We start from the raw sequence: 24535 nt of genomic DNA on the forward strand, positions 1-24535 counted from the left end.
AGTACTACAAGGCAGTGGTGTTGTCTGTGAACACCTGCACCAACTTCCCCTTGACAGAGGGAAGAAATGCTTTCAATGCCAACCAAATCGCTCGGAGCTCCAACAAATTTATGTGTAGCCCGGTATGTGCCAAAGACCAGTGTTCCCTGGTCTTCACCTCTCCCAGGTGGCCACCCCATCCCAGTAGTGACACATCTGTCACAACTGTGAGGTCTGGTTGTGTAAGGGAGAGTGGTCTGCCATTGACCCAATCACTGTTTTTTAACCACCACTGCAGATCTTTTGCAGTTCCTTCCGAGATCTGAACTACGTTGGTGAGATTTCCCAGATGCTGTGCCTATTGGAACTTCAAGTCCCACTGCAGAGCTCGCATACACCATCTGGCGTGTCTTATGAACAGGATGCAGGAGACCATGAGGCCTAACAGCCTCAGTATCAGTCTCACCAAAATCCAGGATAGAGTCTGAAATATCAAAGTCATAGCCTGAATATGCTGGACTAGCTGCTCGGGACAATAAGCCAGAAACTGCACTGTGTCCAGAACAGCTCCGATGTAAGGGAGCATCTGGGAAGGAGTCAGGTGTGACTTTGGCATGTTTATAGAGAACCCTAGTGAATGCAGGATGTTCGCCATACTCTGAAGGTGGGAGACGACAGCCTGGGACGAGAACGCCTTCAACAGCCAGTTGTCGAGGTAGGGAAAGACTGACACTCCTAACCTGCGCAGATGAGCTGCGACTACTGCCATCGACTTGGTGAACAGAACACCCCAGGGGATCTGGTAAGGCCGAAGGGGAGCACCTTAAACTGAAAGTGTTCGCAGTCTACCTTGAACCTCAGACAACGCCTGTGGCCTGCCAGGATGGGAATGTGAAAATACGCGCCCTACAGGTCCAACGCTACCATCCAGTCTTATTGGTCTGGGGCAGACAAGAGGCCGAGTCTGAGTGAGCATTTTGAATTTCTCCTTTTTGAGAAAGAGATTGATGATCCGAAGATCTAAAATGAGCCGTAGTCCTTGTTCTTCTTGGGAATCAGAAAGTAGCGGGAATTTCAGCTACTTCCTACTTCTGAAACTGGGACCAATTCTATAGTTTCCTTGTCCAAGAGAGCCATAACTTCCTCATGGAGCAAGATTAAATGATCCTCCATCAGCCGTTCCTGATTTGTCAAAATAGGAGAAAAAGAAAGAAAAGGAAGGGAAAAGCCATCCTGGATTATCTGCAAACCCACTTGTCCGATGTTATGAATCTCCAGTGGGGGAGATGATGACGAATTCTCCGGAGTAGTGTGGTCCTGCAGAATTAGCCTAGGATTGCTTGGAGCCTGCGGCTGCTGGTGATAATGTAGCTGATGACTTCTGGCCTCCATTCTGAGATGGGAAGGCTCTACATCCTTGTCCAACCATGACTTGGAGAGTCTGTGCAGGACAGTAGCTTGGATATGGCTGACGTGGCTGGAGACCCCTTCCATTGCAACGAAAGGGGCAAAAGGAAGACTGGCCAAGATGAGTAGAGGAGAGGCCCATGGAACTGGCCATAGCCCGAGAGTCCTTGAACCTGATCAGGGCCGAGTCTGCATTATCCCCAAAAAGGCATGTTCCATCAAAGGGCATGTCCATCAAATTGACTTGGATATTGCCAGAGAAGCCAGTAGTACGAAGCCAGGTTGTGGCACCTTAAGGCCACATCGTTTAAATCGATCTGATTGGCGAATCGGTCGTATCTAGGTCACATCGTATGAGGAATTTTGCTGTGCCCCTCCCATCCTTGACAGCTTGGGAGAGCTTTGCCCGGGCCTCCTCCGGGACTTGTGGCAGCACTTGTGCAACGGTCTCCCAAAGGAAATGGGCAAAACGGCCCAAGAAGCATGGGATATTCACCGTCCGTATTGCAAGGCTGGAAGAAGAAAACAATTTCTTCCCAAATGATTCCAGCCTCTTGAATTCCCTATCCGGAGGGGCTGAAGGGAACGCGCCTTGAGGCGTAGAGGCCTGCACCACCAAACTCTGGGGTGGGGTGTTGGCTGAGGAATGTTGGGTCGCCCGGGCGATGGTGGCATGCAATCGTCCTATTTACTGGAGCCCTTGAGCTACGTTTGGACCATGTACCTAGAAGGACATCCGTAAGTGCCTCATTAAAGGGCAAAAGTGGTTCGGTCAGGAGATTAGCCCTGACCTGCACTGAGGGCAGCTCTAGTCCCAGGACCTCAGCTGCTCTCTTTCTCACCATAACATAGCCACTGTTGGAGGAGAGAGCATGCCAGTGTCTGGAGAAGTATCCAGTCTACTGGCCTCCCTAAGTTCCCCATACCAGTCCAAATGTTCATCAGAGAATTTCTGGTTTCCTAGAGGGTCCCGAGACCCCTCCCATTCATCTTCTGAGCCTATCACATCCTCAAAGTCTTCAGGCAACAACATAGAACCCCTGGGTGCTGTCGACGCCAGCTCCGTCTTGTCAGAGATGAAGATGGGGCTTGCGTCACAAATGAGCCTTGACGGAGTCGCAGCCACCGACTTCGGTTTCGACATCGGGTAAGGTCGCGTTGGCACAACCGGTGCCGAACCGGATCTTAGATTGGATCCCTGGGGCCTTATTGGTGTTGCGGTTGGAGCCAACAGCATATAACCTGATGGAGTCCCTTCCGACTCCGCGGGCCTTAGTCCCCATCCTGCAGAATTGTTCAGCTTAAATACCTGGTGCATGATCTTGTAGAATTCTTTAATTTGAGCGGGAGTCGCTCCGGCTCCCGCAAAGGGTGGGAGACGAACCGTGCCTAGAGCGTCGATGCTCCTTACCTATCTCAGCGATGGATGCTAGTTGAGGTGAAGACAAAGTCCGCTTTGACTTCTTCTTACACCTCTTCCCCAAGTGTCCAGAGGAACTAGAATGGGAGGAGGAAGACTTAGGGCTCTGTGAGTGAACCAGCAAACTCCTCTTCTTCGATCGGGACTGTGACATCCTCGGTGTCTCGCTTGATGGTGTCTACTGTTGGGCTGCGAGTAACTTCATTGCCTGCTCCCTTAAAGTTGTCAGAGCCATCGACTGACAGTCCGAGCATGACTTCGTATCGAGGTCGTGATCGAGAAACCACAGACATACGCGGAGAGGCTCAGTGATCGACATCATGCAGGAACAAGTCCTGCATGGCTTGAAACCTGTTTTCCTCAAAGACATCCCTTGCACACGAAGTCAGATTCCAAAAAACTTGAGCAAACACCTCCCAAAAAGCAGCAGAGGGGTAGCTCATCCCGGATCAGCGCGGAAAGAAAGGAACTGGATGGCACCTATATAAGCGCTGCAACATCATAACTGACGGTGAACACGCCAAAGACGTCACCCAGACTTGAATGGAGCCACCGGACATTGCGCGCAAGGGGTATTGCTCAGCAAAAGTTTCCCGATCCAGCCTCACGACTGGGAAATTCAAAAGTAAGGCATATGCAGCTAGAAGTCGCCATCAGATATATGTGATTGCTGCTTCTTATTGCTTCTTTTAAAATTGTTTTATTCAAATTTTAATTGTAAATCGTGTGTTTTGTATTTTTGTATATTTTGATGGTATGTTTTACCGAACAAAGTATTTATGATGATCTTCATTTTTTATTTTTTTGTTTTAAAATATATAAAAAAGAATGTGTGAATAAAATGTATTTATAAACTTCTGAAAATGTAGATTACTATATTGAACTCATGGGTTAAATTATAGTACAAATTATACCTAAAAAAAAGGTGAAATTCACAAAAAAAAACAAAGGCTACACGAATGTTATAGTTAGGTTAATAATTTACACACACAAAACCATAGAAAATCAACAGATATAGATACCTTAGCTAACTATAACTTACGCTCCCTGCAATGCACTGCTTAGGACCTCACATATTATATCACTGATGAAGTGTTCAGTAACATCACTGAAGACATCCCTGATGACATCATTTTAATAGGAATTTAAAATCCAACTTAATAAATGGATTTCAGATTACGGTTTTGTAAATGCCAATTTCTGAAAGTTATAATTTTTCTGCTTAAACCAATTGTGCCTTTCTGCCATTGCTCAGTGTCACCTGACTGTTGATGGTTCCCTTGTGTTAAAATGTGTCTTGCTCCGAGACAGTGGGTAAAGTGCTTGGGTGCAGGGAGATGATTTTCTCCCTGACAGGATGGCCGCCTGAACTGTGAACAGGAAAATATTTAATTTCAAAGGGTGCCTACACTGTCACAGTCAGATGTAGCTTACATCCGGGCCTGTCCACTTTATTGTCCTGAAGACAGCCAGGGATGAATCCAAGTGGAAGAAGGGCTGCCCGATAACCGTTGTTTGAGTGACCAAAAGGATGGGTCTGCCCCCTATCATAGCTATGCCTCTGGGTGTGCACTTAGAGCTTTGAACATAGGAAAAGGGTTCTACCATGCTTGTTTTAAGAAGAGAAGGGCATTGGGGGATAGTTTACAATAAAATACAGATGAAGTGCTGCAAAAGTGAGTAGGGTCACCCCTGGAAATGCTTACCTCATTATCAGGGAGTGGCCAAAGATTTCACCTATCCGCAGGCTGGCAGGTGGAAAAAAAGCTGGTGCTCCCAATTACCACCCCCCGTTCAGAACACCTTTGGACCCAGGGAAGACAGGAAAAAGGACTGCACCTGCTTTTGTGACCTCGGAGGTAACTCGCAATAGCTGGGTCAGTTAGCTAACACCCTGTTAAGCTACGGGGACACAATAGCTGCAAAAAGCCCACCTTCTCGAAGAGCCCAGCAGACCATTTCTAACTGGACCTGTCCTGGACCTTGCTGGTGGCTTCTTTTGGACTGAGTCCAGAACCCTAGGTGATATCCCTAAGGTCCTGGGGTCATTAAATACATGGTAGAGTGAACTCCATAGAGTCTGAAGACCTTCAGGTCTCCAGCATGCTAGAAACTGACCGCATCAGGAACCCAGCCTCCTGCCACCCGTCGCTGTTCAGCTCTGCTTCAACTTCCGACTGCTGCCTTTAACACTAAAAAAAACACATTGATAACCCATAGACGACCAGAACTATTTCTAAGAATGTAACCCCTGACCAGTATGACCTAGCCCTTGCATACGGCCAGCAATCGACCACAGTCACCCTTAACTCTGACTTTGGTCTAGTGCAACTATTTGTCTGCGGTTCGCACTTGCACTTTTTGACGCTAAAATCACATTTTAAGGGTTCATATGTCAAATTAACTACCATCTGAACTAATAACTAACTAACACACACACACACAAACCCACCCACAAAATTACCTTCCAGAGATGTATTTAAATTCACTCCAGTTACCCTTCAGTAGAAGGGATACTTGCAGTCAAACATTGGTTAGGCAAAATATTATTAAACAACCTGTCTTCATACAATAAACTTTCAAGATTTTAATTATATTAATCAGAGAATGTAGTACATATTGAATGTAGGTCAATACTTTTAGCTGAGTTGTTTAGGGGCCTGCCTTGAGTTTGTTTACAAATATTTGACATTCAACTAAACATCCCACGCCTATGGGATGTTAACATAAGAACATTAAGCAACATTTCCCATATAGAAAAGTTCTTACCAGATATTCCATGGTGGTGGCAGGGCACTTCACACATCCATAACTTCCAACTGTATCCAAAGAAAAACCATTTGACCAAGAACTTGTAGAAATTGATAACTGTACCTAGAGACAAATAATGAGGTATGTAACATTAGCATTTTGATGGTATGCTCCAGGACAACTTGACTTATTCAAAGATTTTAAGTACCACTTCGCATTCAACAAAAAATTAACTAAGATTAACAAGAAGGAGACTGTGATATTGCATGTTGCATTAGCCATCTCTTGCAATATGATATCTTACCAGAATTGTCATAAAGTATAGCAATTTATACATTAAAATGTAGCCTTTTTAGGATTGAAAAGGACACAACTAGAGGCCATTGTCAGAGGTAAACTCCATTTCCTTGGTATATAGTTGTGCAATTCCAAATGCAATCCCACATCTAATGTTGAAACTTAACTTTGAATGTACCTTCTGTGCGGAACCCTTATCACAGAAGGCTCAACACTGCCCAATGACCTTCATTCATCAACAGGACAATGAGAAAATTCAATTCAGTAAAAATAGAAACGTTATGAAAACCTAACCAACTGAGTTATGAACAGGAACCCAGTCAGAAACACCAAATACAAAGTACAACAAAGATAAAGAGGGATATAACAGCAGGTTTTAGTACCTTCTCTGGAAGACACACAAAGGATCTGTCTCTCACAAAAACATACCTTGTTTTTGGTAAAAATATTCTTTTTCTTAAAGGAGAATAAGATTACATCTCTGTAATCGGATGGATGTTTCACATGCATATCTTCTGCACGATACTGGAGTACACGTGAAGTCTTGTTAATGATCCAGTAGGGACTAAAGACAGACAGAATCATACGACTGCCAGCTCGCCTGGCATGCACAGATATGTCCACCGTCATCATGTCAGTGGAGGTCGATGTAAAGCAAACAAGGAAGAATTCAGGAAGTCCATCATGGACTCTGAAATGACCATTCCAATTTTTGCCTTGATATTTCACCAAGACAAGTTCCATAATTTCTTTGTTGAGTCTAGAATGGTAAACATCTGCAGCGCTTCCTTCCGCCAGTTCGTGAGCTTCTGCTGTTCCCTACAATAAACAAAAATACAGCATGTTTGTGGGATTGCACATGAAAGGCACTAGAAACCAGTAAATAATTTGTGCATTTTTGGTTGACTAAAATCAGAAGAAAAAGTAACCACTGTTTGATAAGCTTCTGAAGCAAACACTGTATTCATTGATTGGAAATTACCCAGACAGAGGGTGGGAACCCATAGTGCTGGTATTGTGCTCAAAGTGTCAGAGTGTGAAGGTATAGTCCGACTGCAGTTAGCAAAACGAGCGGGGAATGAGAAAGCATTAGAAGCAGCGAGGGCATGGGAAACTTTGGTGGTGCTCCTAAAGATCCCGGATCATGAGAACGATGAGGAACCCATGGCTGATGCGGCTGATGCGCCTGATGAGCTGGATTAGATACCTCACCATGGGGCACTATATGACAAGGCGGACCTAAGCACTGAACATGAGCCGTCCCCCCAGCACTTGTCACGGGTTGGTCTCCCTGAGCATTATTGTAGTTACATTTGGGGAACTAACCTGTAGTAATCCAAGTCTGTTGATCAATTGCTGATTTTGTGTGGTGCTCCTGGTGGATGGGGTGGGTATTCAGAAGTGTTAGAAGCCTAGGACTATATTAGGGTATAGGATGTTGACGATCTGCACACTATATAATTATTCCTGTATACAAGATTCCTACATAGTGGATAGGGAGGTCGGGAATTCGTATGTAACTGTGTTATTATGCGTATCTCAAATGCAATGATGCCCTCGTTACTTGGCATGTGTGTTATTGAATGCAGGTCACAACATTCGATGTACCTGTACAAATGTTTCAAAATCAATCACATTTGTTTAAGAAAAAAACGGAAAAGTAGGGAGGAGACTCTGATTATGTCTGATGATGCTGCACAAGACTGTCCTACACTGACAGGACATGATCATTCCACCCTCCATAAATGATTAGGTTCAACCAACAGGTTCCCAATTGCATCCAGCAACTTAGGGACTGGTAGAACTTAAGGGCTCTGAAGGGAAGGGGGTTAGGACAAAGAATTTGTAGAGGAAACAGAATACACTAGAACCAAACATTAACAAAGATTAATACCTCTAATGCATACTATAAGATTCCAAATCAGTGTTTGACAATTTAGATGGCTGAAGCACAAGTTACTTACCTTCGGTAACGATATATCTGTAAGAAACAGTAGTTAGTATTAGATTCCTTACCTTAGAATAACCCCAGGCGTCAGACTGGATCTGGAAACTTTTGCGTAGCAGTACCCTTGCGCGTCGGTAGGTGTCGTCTGCGGATCCGCATCCGTCGTCAGCATTGTTGGCGCAGTAATGACGTCGTCGGAGTACTTAGACGCAGCCCTCGCACGTGGACGTCAGTTCTTATACACAGCTTTTACGCGCCAGAAACGCAGAGCCATGATGAAAACCAACACCGGTCCCATGAAACTAGGGCCCTGAAAGAGGATGACCTTAACTCTAGATATCGGTTCGCAGAACGGGGAGGATGGGTGGGGTGGTAAGGAAACTAATACTAACTACTGTTTCTTACAGATATATCATTACCGAAGGTAAGCAACTTGTGCATCTGAAAGAAACAGGTTAGTATTAGATTCCTTACCTTAGAATAGATACCCCAGCAATACCAACCCCGGTGGTGGGTCTGTGAACCAATAATCACACCAGAAAGTCCTGGAGGACGGAACGGCCAAAGAAGCCATCCCTCCGGATTTGGCTGTCCAGGCAGTAGTGTCTTGTGAACGTGTGCAGCGAGGCCCACGTAGCTGCCTGACAGATGTCCTGCAAGAGGACTCCACAGCCCAGGACGGTAGTAGCCGCTGCCCGAGTGGAATGGGCCCTCAGCCCAACAGGAGGCTCCTTCTTAGCCAAAGGGTAGCATGCCTTGATACACAACACGACCCACCGAGAGACTGTCTGTTTGTGCACCGCCCGTCCCTTCTAAGCGCCCACATAACCAACAAAGAGTTAGTCATCCACTAGGAACTGGCGTGTGCAATCCAGATAGAATGAGAGTGCACATTTTGGGTCCAGACGGTGGAGCTGCTCTTCTTCTTTAGAGGGAGGCGGAAAGAAGGTGGGCAAGGTGATGGACTTCCCGATGTGGAAGGCTGTGACTACCTTGGGCAGGAAAGAGGGTCTTGTCCGCAACACAACCTTGTCTGGATGGACAGAAAAGAAAGGTGGCTTGGAGAAAAGAGCCTGGAGGCTCACTCACTCTCCTGGTAGAGGTGATGGCAACCAGGAAAGCAGTCTTAAGAGTAAGAAGATGGAGAGGACCGTTATGAAGCGGCTCAAAAGGAGCACACATCAGGTAAGTTAGAACCAGGTTCAAGTCCCACTGGGGCATCACGAAAGGAACAGGGGGAAACATGAGTGATGCCCTTCATGAACCTATTTACAATCGGGGACTTGAACAAAGAAGGCTGATCAGGTAGCCTTAAGAAGGCGGAAAGGGCAGAAAGGTAGCCCTTGATAGTGCCCAGAGCAGAGCCCTGCTGGGAAAGAGAAAGAAGGAAGAGGAGAACCACAGAAAGGCAGAGAGTGGATCCACAGCCTTTGCTGTGCACAATGCCACAAATCTGTTCCACCTGCAGGCGTATACAGACTTTCCGGAGGGACGCCTGGCTGCCAGAATCACATTACAAACTTCAGGAGGCAAGACAAATGGCCTCAACTGTCGCCACTCAATGTCCAAGCATGGAGGTGGAGACTGGACAGGTTCGGGTGGAGGACCGTCCCCTGCTGCTGCGACAGAAGGTCCTCCTGAAGAGGCAGATGAATCGGGGGATCGACAGACATGCTGAGTAGCTCGGGATACCAATATCTTCGTGCCTAGTCCGGAGCCACTAGGATAACTTGGGCCCGGTCGCGCCTGATCTTCTTCAGCACTCTGGGAAGAAGTGGTATAGTCGTACAACAGACCGAAGCTCAACTCGCGATGAAAAGCATCTCTGAGCCGCCTTCCAACGCGCAGAACTGATGACATTGCACGTTTTCTTCTGTGGCGAATAGATCTAACATAGCCTCTCCCCACTGCTGAAAGAGGCCTTGCGCCACGTCTGAGTTCAGACGCCATTCGTGATCCATCATGCACCGATGGTGGAGTTTGTCCGCCCTGGCGTTCAGGGAACCTGCCAGGCGTTGAACCACCAGGATCACGCCTTGATGTTCCAGCCACTGCCAGAGGCGCAGAGATCCTGGCATATGGTCCATGACCCCACCCCGCCCTGTTTGTTGCAATACCGCATGGAGGTGGTGTTGTCCGTGAACACCTGCACTACACTCCCCCGGACAGAGGGGAGGAATGCCTTCAGTGCAAGCCGGATCGCCCGCAGCTCCAGAAGGTTGATGTGGACCCGGGACTCCGCCTGAGACCAGAGGCCATGTGGCCCCCCAGTGCTCCGGTTGGGGTGGGAGAGGGATCTGCCGCTGACCCAATCGAAGGTCCGTGAGCCACCACTGCAACTGTCTTGCAGTGCCCTCCAAGATCAAGACATGGTCGGACAAATTGCCCTGATGCTGGGCCCACTGAAACTTCAGGTCCCACTGCAGAGCCCGCATATACCACCTGGCGTGATGCACCAGAAGGATACAGGAGGCCATCAGCCCCAGAAGCCGCAGCGTCAATCTCGAGATAAAGGCTGAAAGATCGGAATCAGAGCCTGAATATCCCGAACCCGCTGTTCGGGAGGATAAACCCGAAACTGCGCCGAGTCTGAGAGGGACACAGGTGAGACTTCGGCACATTGATATAGAACCCCAGCAGGTGCAGGAGGTCGGCCGTAGTCTGGAGGTGACAACCAGTCGTCGAGGTAGAGGAAGACTGAACCCCCTAACCTGCGCAGATGAGCTGTGACCACCGCCATCACTTTCGTGAACACCCGTGGGACGCTGGTAAGGCCGAAGGGGAGCACGGTAAACTGAAAAAGCTCATGGCCTACCGTGAACCGCAGGTAACGCCGGTGGGCCGGCAGGACGGGGATATGAAAATAAGCGTCCAGCAAGTCCAACGCTACCATCCAGTCTCCTGGGTCCAGGGCAGCTAAGACCTAGGCCAGTGTCACCCTGGAGTCCTTAAAGTGCTCAAGCGCATGGTCTGCCTTGTCGCCAAAGAGGAGGCGTCCATCAAACGGCGCGTCCATAACGGTATTTTGGACATCAGCCGAAAAGTTGGCGGACCTCAGCCAGGCGTGGCGACATATCGCCACCGTCGTTGCCATCGCTCTGCCCAGTGAGTCGGTGGTATCCAGCCCACACCGGATGGAATACCGTGCCGCATCTCGACCCTCCGCAAGGGCTTGGGCGAGTTTAGTCCGGACCCCCTCTGGACATTGTTGAAGCATGTCCGCGACCTTGTCCCACAGAGAGTGTATGTAATGGCCCAAGAGGCACGCGGTGTTAACTGACCGCAACCCCAAACTCAGGGAGAATACTTTTTCCCCGTATTGCTCATACCTCTTGGATTCCCGATCGGGGGGAGCAGTAGGGAATGTGGTCTGGGAGTTAGAGGCCTGGATGACAAGGCTCTCGGGGGTGGGGTGGGTGGACAGAAAGCAAGGGTCACCCAGAGCCGGGCGGTGGCACCTGGCCACGTTCCTATCTACAGGCGGACCTGTAGCGGGCTTGGACGAAGTGCCCAGAAGAACGTCTGACAAGGCCTCATTAAATGGCAGCAGAGGCTCAGCCGAGCTTGCCTGCCGTTTAAGGACCTCAGTGAGGAGGTTAGTCCTCACGGCCGCGACTGGGAGCTCAAGGCCCAAGGCCTTGGCGGCCCGTGTCCGCACCACACTATAGGCAGCCCCCTCCTCCGTAGCCACGGTAGGAGGGGAGACAAAAACAGTGTCGGGCGAAGTGTCCAGACCACTGGTCTCCCCAAGCTCACCTGTCCAGTCCTGAAAAGACCCCTCCCAATCCTCCACGCCACCCATCTCCTGATACTCGGGGTCAAAGGATGGGGCCGGGTCATAGAAATAGAAATCTCCCATTGGCGTCGAGAGCGGCGCAGAGCGGCGGCACTCCGACCCGAATCGAGGGTAGGATCAGGGACGACATTGTCCTGGAACGGCGCCGGAGGCGACATCCTGGGGGTCGGCGCCGGCGAGGTAGTGAGGTCGACCGGCGACGACCCGGATCTGGAGCCGGATCCGCAGGATCCTGCGGCGTCGGTACCAAAGTCACCGATGGCGCCAGGGCCGAAGCACCAGACGGCGCCGGGGCCGAAGCACCCAGCCCGCGTGGGGACCCAGTCGGGGCTGCTTGGCCCGAAGGCACCCCGGAACCCGATAAAGGAGTGAGTGACCTCAAGGCCGTGAGGAATGCCTCGATCTCCTCCGGCGTCTCATGCTGCCCAGGGACGGGCAGGTATGGAGCAGGCCGGGACACCTGCGGCTCCGGTGGAGCCTCGGGGACTGTGTCGCCCGAACCCCCGACCGTGTCGCGCGAGCGTCGGGGGGAGTCAGAAGAGCGATTACGCCTCTTCGCCTTCTTGTGCCTCTTACCTGAGCACTTCAAGCCCGAAGACTGGTGAGGACTACCGGAGCTATGATGACTCTGACCCCTCGACCGGTCCCTCGACCTCCTCGCGGACCAGGACCTCGAGCGGCGCGGGCCGATTGCCGGAGCTCGAGTCGCTTGCGGGCCCGCTCCCGTCTAGCTTTGGACGTCAGGGCCCGGCAGTCAGCAGGACTTGTCGTCATGGTCGGGGCCCAGACAGTGAAGGCACCGGCGATGGGGATCGTTAACCGACATCAGTCGGTTGCAGTAGACGCAGGGTTTGACCCCGGGAATCCCTACCGGCACCGTAGGAGTTGAGCGACTTCAAAAGATGATCAAAAAGGATCGAAAAAGTTAATCAAAAATTGACTAAGGGTACAACTTTTTCCGGATCTGCGCTTGCTGGCCGGAAAGAAGAAGGACTGACGTCAGTGCACGAGGGCGCGTCTAAGTACTCCGACGACACCATTACAGCGCCAACGACGCAGACGACGGACGCGGTGCCGCAGACGACGCCTACCGACACGCAAGAGTACTACTACACAAACGTTTCTGGATACAGTCAGACACCTGGGGTTATTCTAAGGTAAGGAATCTAATAGTAACCTGTTTCTTTCAGATTATCAAATAGCACAAAATAAAAAGTGACAAAACAAAAGTATTTAAGAATACATATGCCTAGAAATGTAAATTCTATGTCAGGACCGGAGGCTTCAGATTATGCTATATCTTCCTTCGCTTTATTAACATAAAGTCTCCACAGCAGCTTAGGAAAAAATATAATAACGAAAAATGCTTTAAACATAAAGCATTGACGGAATGTTCAACAAATCAAACAACAACTCCCAAGAGTCTCTTTGTATAATGATAGTCCATAGTCCTTCCACTCTGTCCATCACCACTATAAATCCGGACTTCCCATCTTCTTCCTCCTCTTTCTTCGCTGCTCCCGCAGCCAGATAAGTGCTTTTCATGTTTTTTCCTTTTTCGATATTGCGGATTGTATTGTGTACGATCATTGGGGGACTCACTGCATGGTTTATTCCCTTACAGAGTCCCCGGTCGCGGGAACGTTCTTCGTTCCTACGCGATCTTTCTTTCCCACTTGTGTGCGGTGCGTAACTAGACCGCCAGGGGGCGGCCTGTCGTCTCGCTGACCCTTCGGCGCGCCTTCGCAGTGCCAGGAGCCGCGCCGTGGAGTCTGCTTGCGCAGGAGCCAGCCCTCACGTACCCCTCTGACACCTGGTGCCCCGGGTCTGTATTTCCTGCTTCGGACGCCCCGTTGGGGTCTGTATTGCGGCTCTGACCGCGTAAACCACCTTCGGGTGACCTTTGTGCACCTCTTTATTCAAAGTGTGGCTTAGCGCGCTTGAGGGGTGCGGAGACCCGGTCCCGACGAGGAGGGTCTGCGCGCTTGGGGGTTGGTGCAGCCCACCTGCCACGTCAGTTGGCCAAAAACGTGATCGCAGCCAGTTGGCCTGCCCATACCTGAGTTCTGTCTCGACTGCCGCCCTCCAGGGTGCCCCAGATTTGCCCTTGTTTCCAGGATGGAAGGGGAATACGAGGAGGAACCCTACCCCTATTTGCAGGACGACGAATTCTACCAGGCGGTGGACAATTCGATTTACCGCTGCGTGACGGAGGTGGTAGGCCCCATGGAAGACCGCCTTTCCGCCCGCATTGTGGAAGAATGCGCTAAGCTGGCATCGGCGCATGTGCCTCCGATCCCCGATCTCCCGGGGACGTCCGGCGGGTTGCCATCCGCCCCGAAGAGGCCATGTAAGGAGGGGCTGTTGTCGGAGGCCCAAGGTGTGGACAGGGGCGCGTTTAAGCGTCTTCGGGACGCCTTCCTGGCAAAGGCAACGGCGGTGCCCCCTGCGCCCTTGGTAGACCCTAGTGCTTCGGGGGACGTGTCTACGGCCCCCGCCTCTCCAGTGTACGACTCTCCGGACACCGATGACGATGGGGAGTCGACCCGATCTTGGCTTCCGGCGTCCTCTGCCAAGGAGATGCCTCGAGATGAGTCGGGCATGCTGGACCCGGACGAGATCGTCCACCCCCGCTCCGCGGCCTGGACACCGGGGGAAACAGTGGCGAAATTTGTAGCTGGCAGACTGCGCAAGCCCCTGGAGAAGGAGGCGAGGGGTTGCCTGCGTGGGGAGTGCCCTCGGCCAACTTTGGAGGGGAAAGTGGCCATGACCCCAGAATTGGACCCCAAGATGGCCACCTTCCTGGCGAAATTTATGAAGGATCCCAGGAAGGGAATCGATCGGTCCTGGCGGGCCTGCCAGGACAAATTGTTAGATGCGGTTGGGCCCGCCACGAAGATCCTCGATATGGCGGAGGAGGCTAAGGCGAATGGCACCGTCATTTCTCCGGAGGTGCTTTCGAATTGGGCCCAGAGGGTGATAGTATTCTTGGGCAACGCCAACTGTGCCCTGTCTACGGAGAGGCGGCGTTCGCTCCTGATCAAGTTGGACCCAAAATTGGGGGACCTGGCCTCGTCGGAGGCGGGTGCTGTGGCCCAGGGGGGCCTCTTCGGCGAACCCTTCATCAGGGAGCTGGGCAAGTTCGTGAACACATTCACGTCGCTGGATAAGGCCCAGTCCAGCATTAAGAGGGTGTTTCACCAGCGTTTCTCCGGAGGGGCCGGTCGCTGTAGGGGCCGCGCGATCGGCCGTGGCCAGCAGACCGGCAATAAGGGACAAGGCTCCGGAAGAGGTCAATACCAGACCTCTGCCAACTATACCAACTTCTACCCCACCAGAGGGCAGCGCTTCGGAGGCAGAGGGTTCAAGAAGAACTCCGGACAAGGAAATGCCCCCGGTAAGTGTCCTTTGTTTGGATCAGGTTCCTATTGGGGGGCGGCTGGCAAGCTTTTACGAGGAGTGGGAATTACTCACTGCCGACGCTTGGGTTTTACAAACTGTGCGAGGGTTCCACATAGAATTTTACGACCAGCCCACGCAAGCGAGGCCCCCGCGCCCCATGGTTTTTTCGGAGTCCGACGCGCGGTTGATAGACGGGGAGGTCTCAGATTTGCTGCGCAAGGGGGCCATCCGTCTATCAACGCGCCACCCACACGGGTTCCTCAGCAACATCTTTTTAGTGGACAAGACGGATGGGGGCAAGCGACCTGTGATCAATCTCAAGGAATTTAATGGGTGGTTGGTCTATCGACATTTCAAAATGGAGGGTATCCACCTCCTTCGAGACGTACTCCTCCCTCGGGATTGGATGGTGAGACTGGATCTCAAGGACGCCTACTTGGTCGTCCCCATCCACCCCCCTCATCGTCGTTTCCTACAATTCCTGTGGGACGGCAAGGTGTTTGAATTCACCGCACTGCCGTTCGGTCTTTCATCGGCCCCGTGGTGCTTCACGAAGGTTCTCCATCCGGTAGTGGAGTTTCTCAGAAGTCAGGGGGTCCGTATGTTAGTATACTTGGACGACATCCTCCTCATGGGGCAGTGCCCGGAGGTGTTAGCGGGCCAGCTGCGACAAGCTGTCGGTCTGCTCCAGAGACTGGGGTTTGTGGTCAACGGCTCCAAGTCAGTTTTGGTTCCCACTCAGAAGATCACCTTTTTAGGTTTCGTGGTGGACTCGGTGCAGGCGGTCTTGAGCCTGCCGGGTCGGAAGGTCACAAAAATACGACACCTGCTTCGGCAGACGATTGCGAGGGATCGTACGTCCCTGCGACATATCGCCAAGGTGGTGGGTCTTCTCTCGTCCTCCATCCAGGCGATTTTCCCAGGCCCACTGCACTACAGGGCTCTCCAACGTCTGAAGGCGCAGCATCTGCGCCGTGGGATGAGTTACGATCAGTGGGTCCCCCTCACGGAAGAAGTGAAGGAGGAAATGTCATGGTGGCTGTCTCACATGGAGGCATGGAATGGTCGGGCGATCTTCGGTTCGGCTCCGGACCTGGTCATAGAATCCGACGCCAGCAGGTCGGGCTGGGGCGCCCGGTGCGGGGATTTTTCCACCGGCGGCGCCTGGTCTTCAGAAGAACAACGATTGCATATCAATTGTTTGGAGCTCCTGGCGGGCTCCTTCGCAGTTCGTTGTTGGACCAAAGATTCGGTCAAGGCCTGTGTCCTGTTACGGATGGACAATATTTCGGCGGTTCGTTATATGAACCATCTAGGAGGTCCTCGTTCCCGCGCCTTGGCGGACCTGGCGAAGGACTTCTGGGATTATTGCCTGTCTCGTCACATTGCGGTGACGGCGGAGTATCTGCCGGGTCAGTCCAACCAGGTGGCGGATTGGCACTCCAGACATCTCAGGGACGCCAGCCAGTGGAAACTGGATCCGGAGGTTTTCCGGTGGTTGCACACTCTCTGGGGTCCCTTCTCGGTGGATCTCTTTGCGTCCCGTCTCGACCACCAGCTGCCGCGCTTTTTCAGCTGGAGGCCGGACCCTCTAGCGGAGGCCACGGACGCCTTTCTGCAGGATTGGAGTCGGGAACAACCGTTTGCGTTTCCCCCGTTCTCCATGATCATGCGAGCGGCGGCCAAAATACGCCGCCAGGGAGCGGAGCTGGTGTTGGTTACGCCACTCTGGAGGTCGCAAGTGTGGTTTCCGGTTCTTCTGGAACTTTCTTGGGATTTTCCAATCCTACTCCCCCTGTTTCCTCTGCTCCTGACAAATCCGGATCAGGAACCTCATCCCCTCGTCACGCAGAATTCTCTCCGCCTCGTGGCGTGGAGGCTCTCAGGAGACGCTGGTCGCTCCCAGGCCTTTCGGGGTCGGCTGAGCACTTGCTCTATAAAGCATGGGCCGATAGTACGGCGAAGCGTTACAGATCCGCTTGGCTTAAGTGGATGCGTTGGTGTTTAAGAAGGGATTTGGATCCCGTGGTCGCAGGCCTCGTTCCAGTGCTGAATTTCCTGGCGCATTTAGCCGACAAGGGCTTGGCCTATAGAACGATCAATGCTATTCGATCGGCGATTTGGGCCCCAACAACATCGATGGCCACCCAGTAGGGGAACATCCTTTTGTTTGCCGGCTTCTGCGGGCTATCCGCCTCGCGTTGCCCCCGGAACCCAGGTATTCTGTCCTTTGGGACGTCAATTTGGTTCTGAATTTGTTCTTGTCTTGGCCGGCCAATTCTTATCTGTTTCTTAAAGAGCTGTCGGCGAAGTTAGCCATGTTGTTATGTTTGATTTCTTGTAGGCGCGTCTCTGATGTGCGCGCGCTGGATGTCTCTGCACGCATTTTTTCCCCGGATGGGGTTACTTTTACCGTGGGCCGGCGCACTAAAACGTCGTCACGGTCCATTTCATATCCAGCTTTTCTTGACACTCCTAAGTTGTGTGTTGTGCAATGCGTCAAAGCGTATGAGGACCTGACCTTGGAGTTACGCCCTCCGGGCGAGCGTCAGTTGTTGATTGCCCTGCGGAAGCCACACAAAGCTGTCTCCTCGCCCACTATTGCTCGGTGGGTGCGGTGGGTCATGCAAGAAGCGGGCATCAATACTTCTCTCTTTGGAGCGCACTCAGCCAGAGGGGCCATGGCCTCTAAGGCGTTCTCGGTGGGGGCTCGTTTGGAGGACCTGATGCGAGCGGCAGATTGGTCCTCGGATTCCACCTTTAAGAGGTTTTATTTTAAGCCGGTGGTGGATTTGGCCCAGTTGGTGGTAAGTAAGCTTTGAACTAGCATAATCTGAAGCCTCCATTCCTGACATAGAATCGAAATTTGCCTAGCTTACGTAACGGTAAGTTTCAATTCTATTAAGGACACGGAGGCGAGGATTATCCCACCCAGGCTACAGTGGTGTCGCTACCCACCCGTATGGCAGTAAGTAAAGCGTTTTCCTTTACATTGTCGGTGCTGTATGAATCAGTGAATGCTCCTCGCCTTATTGTCGCATTCCTGGACCACCTCGCTGATGCTGTTTCTTTTTCGACAGGCAACGAGGGTGCTAAACAGGACCAATGAGGCTCAAGCGTGATTCTGCGCGAAGAAAGAGGAGGAAGAAGATGGGAAGTCCGGATTTATAGTGGTGATGGACAGAGTGGAAGGACTATGGACTATCATTATACAAAGAGACTCTTGGGAGTTGTTGTTTGATTTGTTGAACATTCCGTCAATGCTTAATGTTTAAAGCATTTTTCGTTATTATTATATTTTTTCCTAAGCTGCTGTGGAGACTTTATGTTAATAAAGCGAAGGAAGATATAGCATAATCCTCGCCTCCGTGTCCTTAATAGAATTGAAACTTACCGTTACGTAAGCTAGGCAAATTTCGATTCACCTTAAATATAAACATTAATATTCTAATGGTATTCCTAAAGAACAAGTTACTTACCTTCAGTAACGCATTATCTAGTGGAGACAGAATCTAGCCACTGACTCCTTACTTCTGAATCCTCGCCCAGGCGTGAGTCTGGATTCAGAATGTTTTCATACAGCACGTCAACGAATCGTGAAAGGGCACCACAAGACTTCTTATCTACATCATCACACAATGTAACATGGACAGAGTCCCTATAATCCCATTGCTGATGGGCTGAAGTCAGTTTCTTTAATGACAATATTTCTCACTCAAAACGTGGAGTCACATGTAGAAACTGACTGTTGAAACAGTGTGCAAAAATGAAAGACACCTTTAGGTCAAAAAGGCACTGAATATAATTCAGAATGTGGATATCTTAACTAAAACATTGAGATGAAAGTGGACTCAGTCTCAAATAAACACGGAGTTCTTAGTTCAGTATGTGCAGTCTCCTAATCAAATTATAAAGACCAAAAAGGACTCCGCTCATAGAGCGAGGAAGGTGGGAGAGGTGATAGGAATCTATGGCTAGATCCTGTCTCTACCAGATAAAGCGTTACTAAAATTAATTATCTTGTTCAACTGATCGAGACATCTAGCCACAGATTCCTTACTTTAGAAACAAACAACAAAGCATATCATCCCTGGAGAAGGGTCTGAGAATTCAGACCAGCAAAAGCCTCTAATTAGGACAAAACTGGTCTAGAATCTGACAAAAAGACCGCACCTTCATAATGATGTAGCATACTTAACAATTTTTTAAAAGCTGTGGACAAACCACATATATGTAAAGTTACAAGACATTAAAAATCATGGGAATAAAGGTATACATGTTAGCATGGGAACTGTGGTAAAGCCAACGAACAAGATGAACACAAAACTACTTGCATCCTTAAGGGGATCCGAATCCATGCATGCTCAATGCTTAAGCACTGCAGAAGTGACCGCAGTAAGAAAGGTCATGAAGACATAGAAGGCATGGGAAGAATGATACCCATGATAGTAGGAGAATTTGCCAAATAACTCCATAATATAAAGCTATTGTCGCATATATCCAGACTTAAACAGTATGTTTAATACTTGTGAGATACAGAACGGCAGGCAATGCCACTGTCACGATTCACTCCCCCCGACCTCTGGTAAATCACTGCCTGCCTTATCATACGAAACGGAAGAAGAAACTACATTTCCCATGATCCTTGGCGCCGCGCGCTCCTATGACGCGCCGCGACTAGGGATTATCAGGAAGTCTCACGGAAGACGCGCTGCCGATTATTCCTGATTGTGACTTGGTTCGTGTACTTTGGATTCGTTGTTCAGGAGTCTTGGAGATCGGCGGAGGCAAGGTTTTGCTCGTGCTGAAGGGACACGCCGCTTTCAGCGTGTGGGTTCAGCGTATCGTGTTTTCAGGACCCGTTTGTGGATTATTCTGGTGGGGCTTAGGAAGCGCCTACAATGTGGTGTTCTTTGGAGTGGTGCCGCTCGAGTGTGGAATAACCGGAGGGGCTTAGGAAGCGCCCGTGTCTGACCATCATTCCATCTACAGGTTTTTTCGGAATCGAGTGGGCACTAACATTCCTAGTGTGTGTGTTGACTCCGTTTATTGTGTACTATCAGGGAGCGTCTTGCTCCGGTTAGCGCAGGACACCTGGGTATAGGTGCCGCCTTACCTATTCAGTACTATTTACTCACTTGGAAGCGCTTACAGAGCAGGATCTGTAAAGACGCTATAAACATACTGTACGCTGGGCATATGATTTGTTTTCTTACTCTTACTTTATAGGGAATGTTGGAGAGATCTGGGGGTAGTCGCGTCTTGCACACCCTGAGGTCATTATTTTAAGCATTTCCTCGGAGGAGACTGACCTTTTGTTATTAACCACCGTTTTCCAGGAATGTGATCATTATTTGCTTTCCATTATATGCGCTCTGGGGCAACATTAAGTTATCTGTATCCTACACAAGGGTAGGTGTTCATTGCTGGCCTAATCTTTCAGAAACAGGAAGGGAGGGAACCTGGGGGTTTGCTAATGCTCTCTGTGTTATATTTTCCAGTAATTAACCAAGGGATATAGAAGCCGCCCCTAGATCCTTCCTGCATACAGGCACACCTGTGGGATATACAGGTGAGGTAGCAGGTGTTTTTTACGTAGTATATGTTCCAGGTTAGGGGTCTGAGGTACTTATCCCTTGTTTCTGTGGTTACAGCTGACGGTTACCAGTGCCCAGCTGTTCTCCTCCAGACCCAACTTTTCCCCCGCTTGATCGCCTTAACAGTCTGGTCACATTCACAGTCAGACTTGGGTTGATCTAGAGGTGGGCCCCCTTATAGCATCGACCCAATCCTGAGGAGCAACCAGGACGGACCTGACAGAATAATCGGCCTAAAAGTTCTGCTCCTCCCGGTTGGGTTGATACAAGGAATGGCCACCTTAGATGAAGTAGTGACAGCCTTAGGCTTAGTTCAGGCGGAGTTGGCCACATCCCGCCAGGAAACGGCTGCGTTGCAAGCACGAATGGATGCTATGCAGCGGAACCCGTTTGATGCAGGGAATCCTGCCCCACAGCCAACCTCATTGGTAGTAGAAATGCCTTCTCCAGTTCCGTTGGCTCCCCCCAAAAGGTTTATGGGAGATAGAAAGAAAGTGCAGGTGTTTATGACCCAGGTGATGATGCACTTCACCTGTAAACCCAAATGTTTCCTGACCAATCAATCACGTGTTTCCTTTCTGATCTCCTATTTAGGAGGAGAGGCAGCCCAGTGGGCTGTACCTATAGTCAGGAATAATGATGGTATCCTTTACGATTGGGACCTGTTTAGAGCCAAATTTGAAAAAACATTTGATAGGAGAGCAGAGACCTTCTCAGCGGATAAGGAGTTGCTTGTTCTTAAACAAGGCAATTCGGATATTGTGACCTACCTTAATCATTTTAGGAGATTGATTGCAGAAACTGATTGGCCTGAAGCCAAACAGATGGTTCTGTTTTACCAAGGGCTCACAGACAATCTCAAAGATGTAATAGCACAAGTTGAACCCCAGCCTACCACATGTGCAGCCTTTATCGATTTGGCTTTACGCTTGGATCACAGGTTGAGAGAGAGAAAGGGAGAGACTGGAAGAAGAGACAGGACCATGGTGTTCGGGGAGAAAACTAATGGCGGGGATAAAGCAGAAGGTAAACCTGAACCTATGGACATTGGTGTGGTGAGAGCATCCCTCACTACAAGTGAAAGAGAGCATCATCGCAAAAATGGGCTGTGTTTGTACTGTGGGAAGAAGGGCCACTTTTTACGAGAATGTCCGGTGAAACCGAAAGGAGGGCGCTATCGTACGGGTCAAGGAGCAGTATCTACTGTCGATAAGGGTTCGGAAAACTCCGATGCTTGAGTTCTAAGGAAGGGAGGGACTCAAGTGCACATTTCATCCCTTCGATAACCGAAGAAGAACGAGGGGGAAACCAGCTGTTCTTTGTGGACATTGAATTATGGATTGATCACGACCCTAAGTATGTCCGTGCCATGGTAGACTCCGGAGCGACAGGTTGTTTCATGGATTTGGCAGAAGCACAGAGGTTGGGAGTAACCCCGGTGGATAAAACCGTCGTAGAAGAAGTGTTTGCAGTAGACGGTCATGTGTTGGAATCCGGTCCTATCACCCAACATACCCCGGAGTATGAGATGTGGTATGGGGGTTATCATAAGGAGCAGCTGTCGTTTAACCTCATCCATGCCCCGAATTATGGAATAATATTGGGACTCCCGTGGCTGAAAAAGCATGAACCAGATATAAAATGGAAAGAGCGATCTTTGGAATTTACCTCCTCATATTGCCATGACCATTGTATCCAGGAAAATCCCCAACCATCTATGATACTGGCTGTTACTCACACCATTTCCACTGCCGCGGAAAAAGAAGTGGAACTACCTCAGTGTTACCAGGAGTACGAAGAGGTCTTCAGTAAAACTAAAGCAGAAGTACTTCCTCCCCATAGGGAGTACGATTGCCGCATAGATTTAACACCAGGGTCCGTGGTTCCATGTGGTCGTATCTATGCATTGTCTCAACCTGAAACGAAACACTTGCGGGAATATTTGGATAATCTACTTGCATTAGGATTCATCCGACCATCAAGGTCCCCAGCAGCTTCCCCTCTTTTCTTTGTTCCAAAGGCCAATGGGGAATTACGCTGCTGTATTGACTACAGGGCATTAAACGCTATCACCACCAAAAACCAATATCCACTTCCTTTGATTCCTGTATTACTGGAACAAGTGAGATCGGCCAGGATTTATACAAAATTGGATCTTAGGGGAGCTTACCATTTAGTACGCATACGATCTGGCGATGAATGGAAAACCGCTTTCAAAACCAGGTATGGGCTCTTTGAGTATCTTGTGATGCCCTTTGGGCTATGCAACGCCCCAGCCTCATTCCAATTTTTTCTTAATGAGGTGTTGCGAGACTACCTGGACATCTTTGTAGTCGTCTACATTGATGACATTCTTATCTACTCAAATGATGAATTGGAGCACATCCAACATGTGAGGCAGGTGCTGGAGGCTCTAAAACAAAACCAACTGTACTGCAAATTGACGAAGTGCGAGTTTCACGTTAAAACTGTGGAATTCTTGGGAGTCATGCTCACTCTGTCAGGGCAGATAATGGCTGAAAGGAAGGTACGAGCTATTGTGGAGTGGCCACAACCCACCACGGTCAAGGATATCCAGAAACTTCTGGGTTTTGCTAACTTCTATCGGAGGTTTATCTCTCACTTTTCGGATCTGGTGGCACCTCTCACACGATTAACCCGGAAGAACACCCCTTTTTTATGGGGAACCGATGAACGAACAGCGTTTAATCGGTTGAAAACAGCGTTTACATCTGCTCCAATATTGGTTCATGCTGACCCTAACCTCCCTTTCGTGGTAGAGGCTGATGCGTCAGAACTAGCGGTGGGGGCTGTTCTCTCGCAGAGGAGTGAAGATACAGGACACCTACATCCCATCGCCTTCATGTCACGCAAGCTCAATCCTGCAGAACGCAATTATACTATTGCAGAAAAGGAACTGCTAGCAATAAAAGACGCCTTCACAGAGTGGCGACACTGGCTGATGGGTGCCACACACCAAATCACGGTTTATACAGACCACCGCAATCTCCAGTTTCTGAGAGCCGCTCGCCATCTCACACCCAGACAACTGAGATGGATGCTCTTCTTTTCTGAGTTCCATTTTGTGGTCACCTTCCGTCAGGGATGTGACAACCGGGAAGCTGATGCTCTCACGCGTCAAGAAAGTCATCCCACATTGATGGAGTCTCTTGAAACCAGCATCATCAAACCTCAACAGATGGTAGGGGTGGTCCATACGGAAGAATTCCTTCACAAGGTCAAGAAAGGCATCCAGACCTTTGCTTGGAAAACCTGGATTCGGTTACATCCGGAATGGAAAATACGGCAAGGACTGCCAAGGAAGGGGTCTCAATTGCTTCTCCCCACTCTTGCATTAAGACAGCAAGTATTCAAGTGGTGCCACGATCTACCTTGCGCAGGACATACTGGAGGGAAGAAAACTTTGGAAAAGCTGCTACGCACTTACTGGTGGCCCACCATCCGGCCGGATGTGTTTGCTTGGGTTCAACGATGTGAGGTCTGTTCACAGGCCAAAAGCGATCATAGACCAGCACAAGGGCTGTTACAAACAATGCCCACGCCTGTGAGTCCTTGGGAAAGCTTTTCAGTTGATTTTGTGGTGGGACTCCCTCAAGACCATGGGATGTCAGCGATAGTAGTAGTCGTGGACTACTTGACCAAGATGGGTCACTTCATTGCCTGTAGAGGGGTACCCACAGCTAGTCAATTAGCCCAGTTACTGCTCATACATGTTGTTCGGTTGCATTGCCTACCTAAGGTCATTGTTTCGGATAGAGGGGCACAGTTCACCGCCAGGTTTTGGAGGGTCTGGTGTGATCGATTGGGCATTGCCTCCTCCTTGTCCACCAGCTTCCATCCGCAAACGGATGGGCAGACCGAAAGGTTAAACCAGACCCTCAAACAATACCTGAGGTGTTTTGTGGATACCTCTACCG

The 24535-nt window shown here is 50.0% G+C and overlaps 1 protein-coding gene across 1 annotated transcript in view; it reads right to left on the reverse strand.

Moving 5' to 3' along the window:
- The window catches only part of VPS13C (vacuolar protein sorting 13 homolog C), a 2437235-nt gene that overhangs the window by 785878 nt on the left and 1626822 nt on the right, over window positions 1-24535 (reverse strand). The window contains exons 61-62 of the mRNA XM_086955811.1: window positions 6284-6673; window positions 5576-5680 (exon numbers count right to left, since the gene is read on the reverse strand). Of these exons, the coding sequence (XP_086811937.1) occupies window positions 5576-5680; window positions 6284-6673 (495 nt within the window). The remainder of the gene's footprint in view (window positions 1-5575; window positions 5681-6283; window positions 6674-24535) is intronic.

The sequence above is a fragment of the Lissotriton vulgaris genome, chromosome 2_1 (assembly GCF_964263255.1).
Source record: "Lissotriton vulgaris chromosome 2_1, aLisVul1.2, whole genome shotgun sequence".
Classification (NCBI taxonomy): Eukaryota; Metazoa; Chordata; class Amphibia; order Caudata; family Salamandridae; genus Lissotriton; species Lissotriton vulgaris.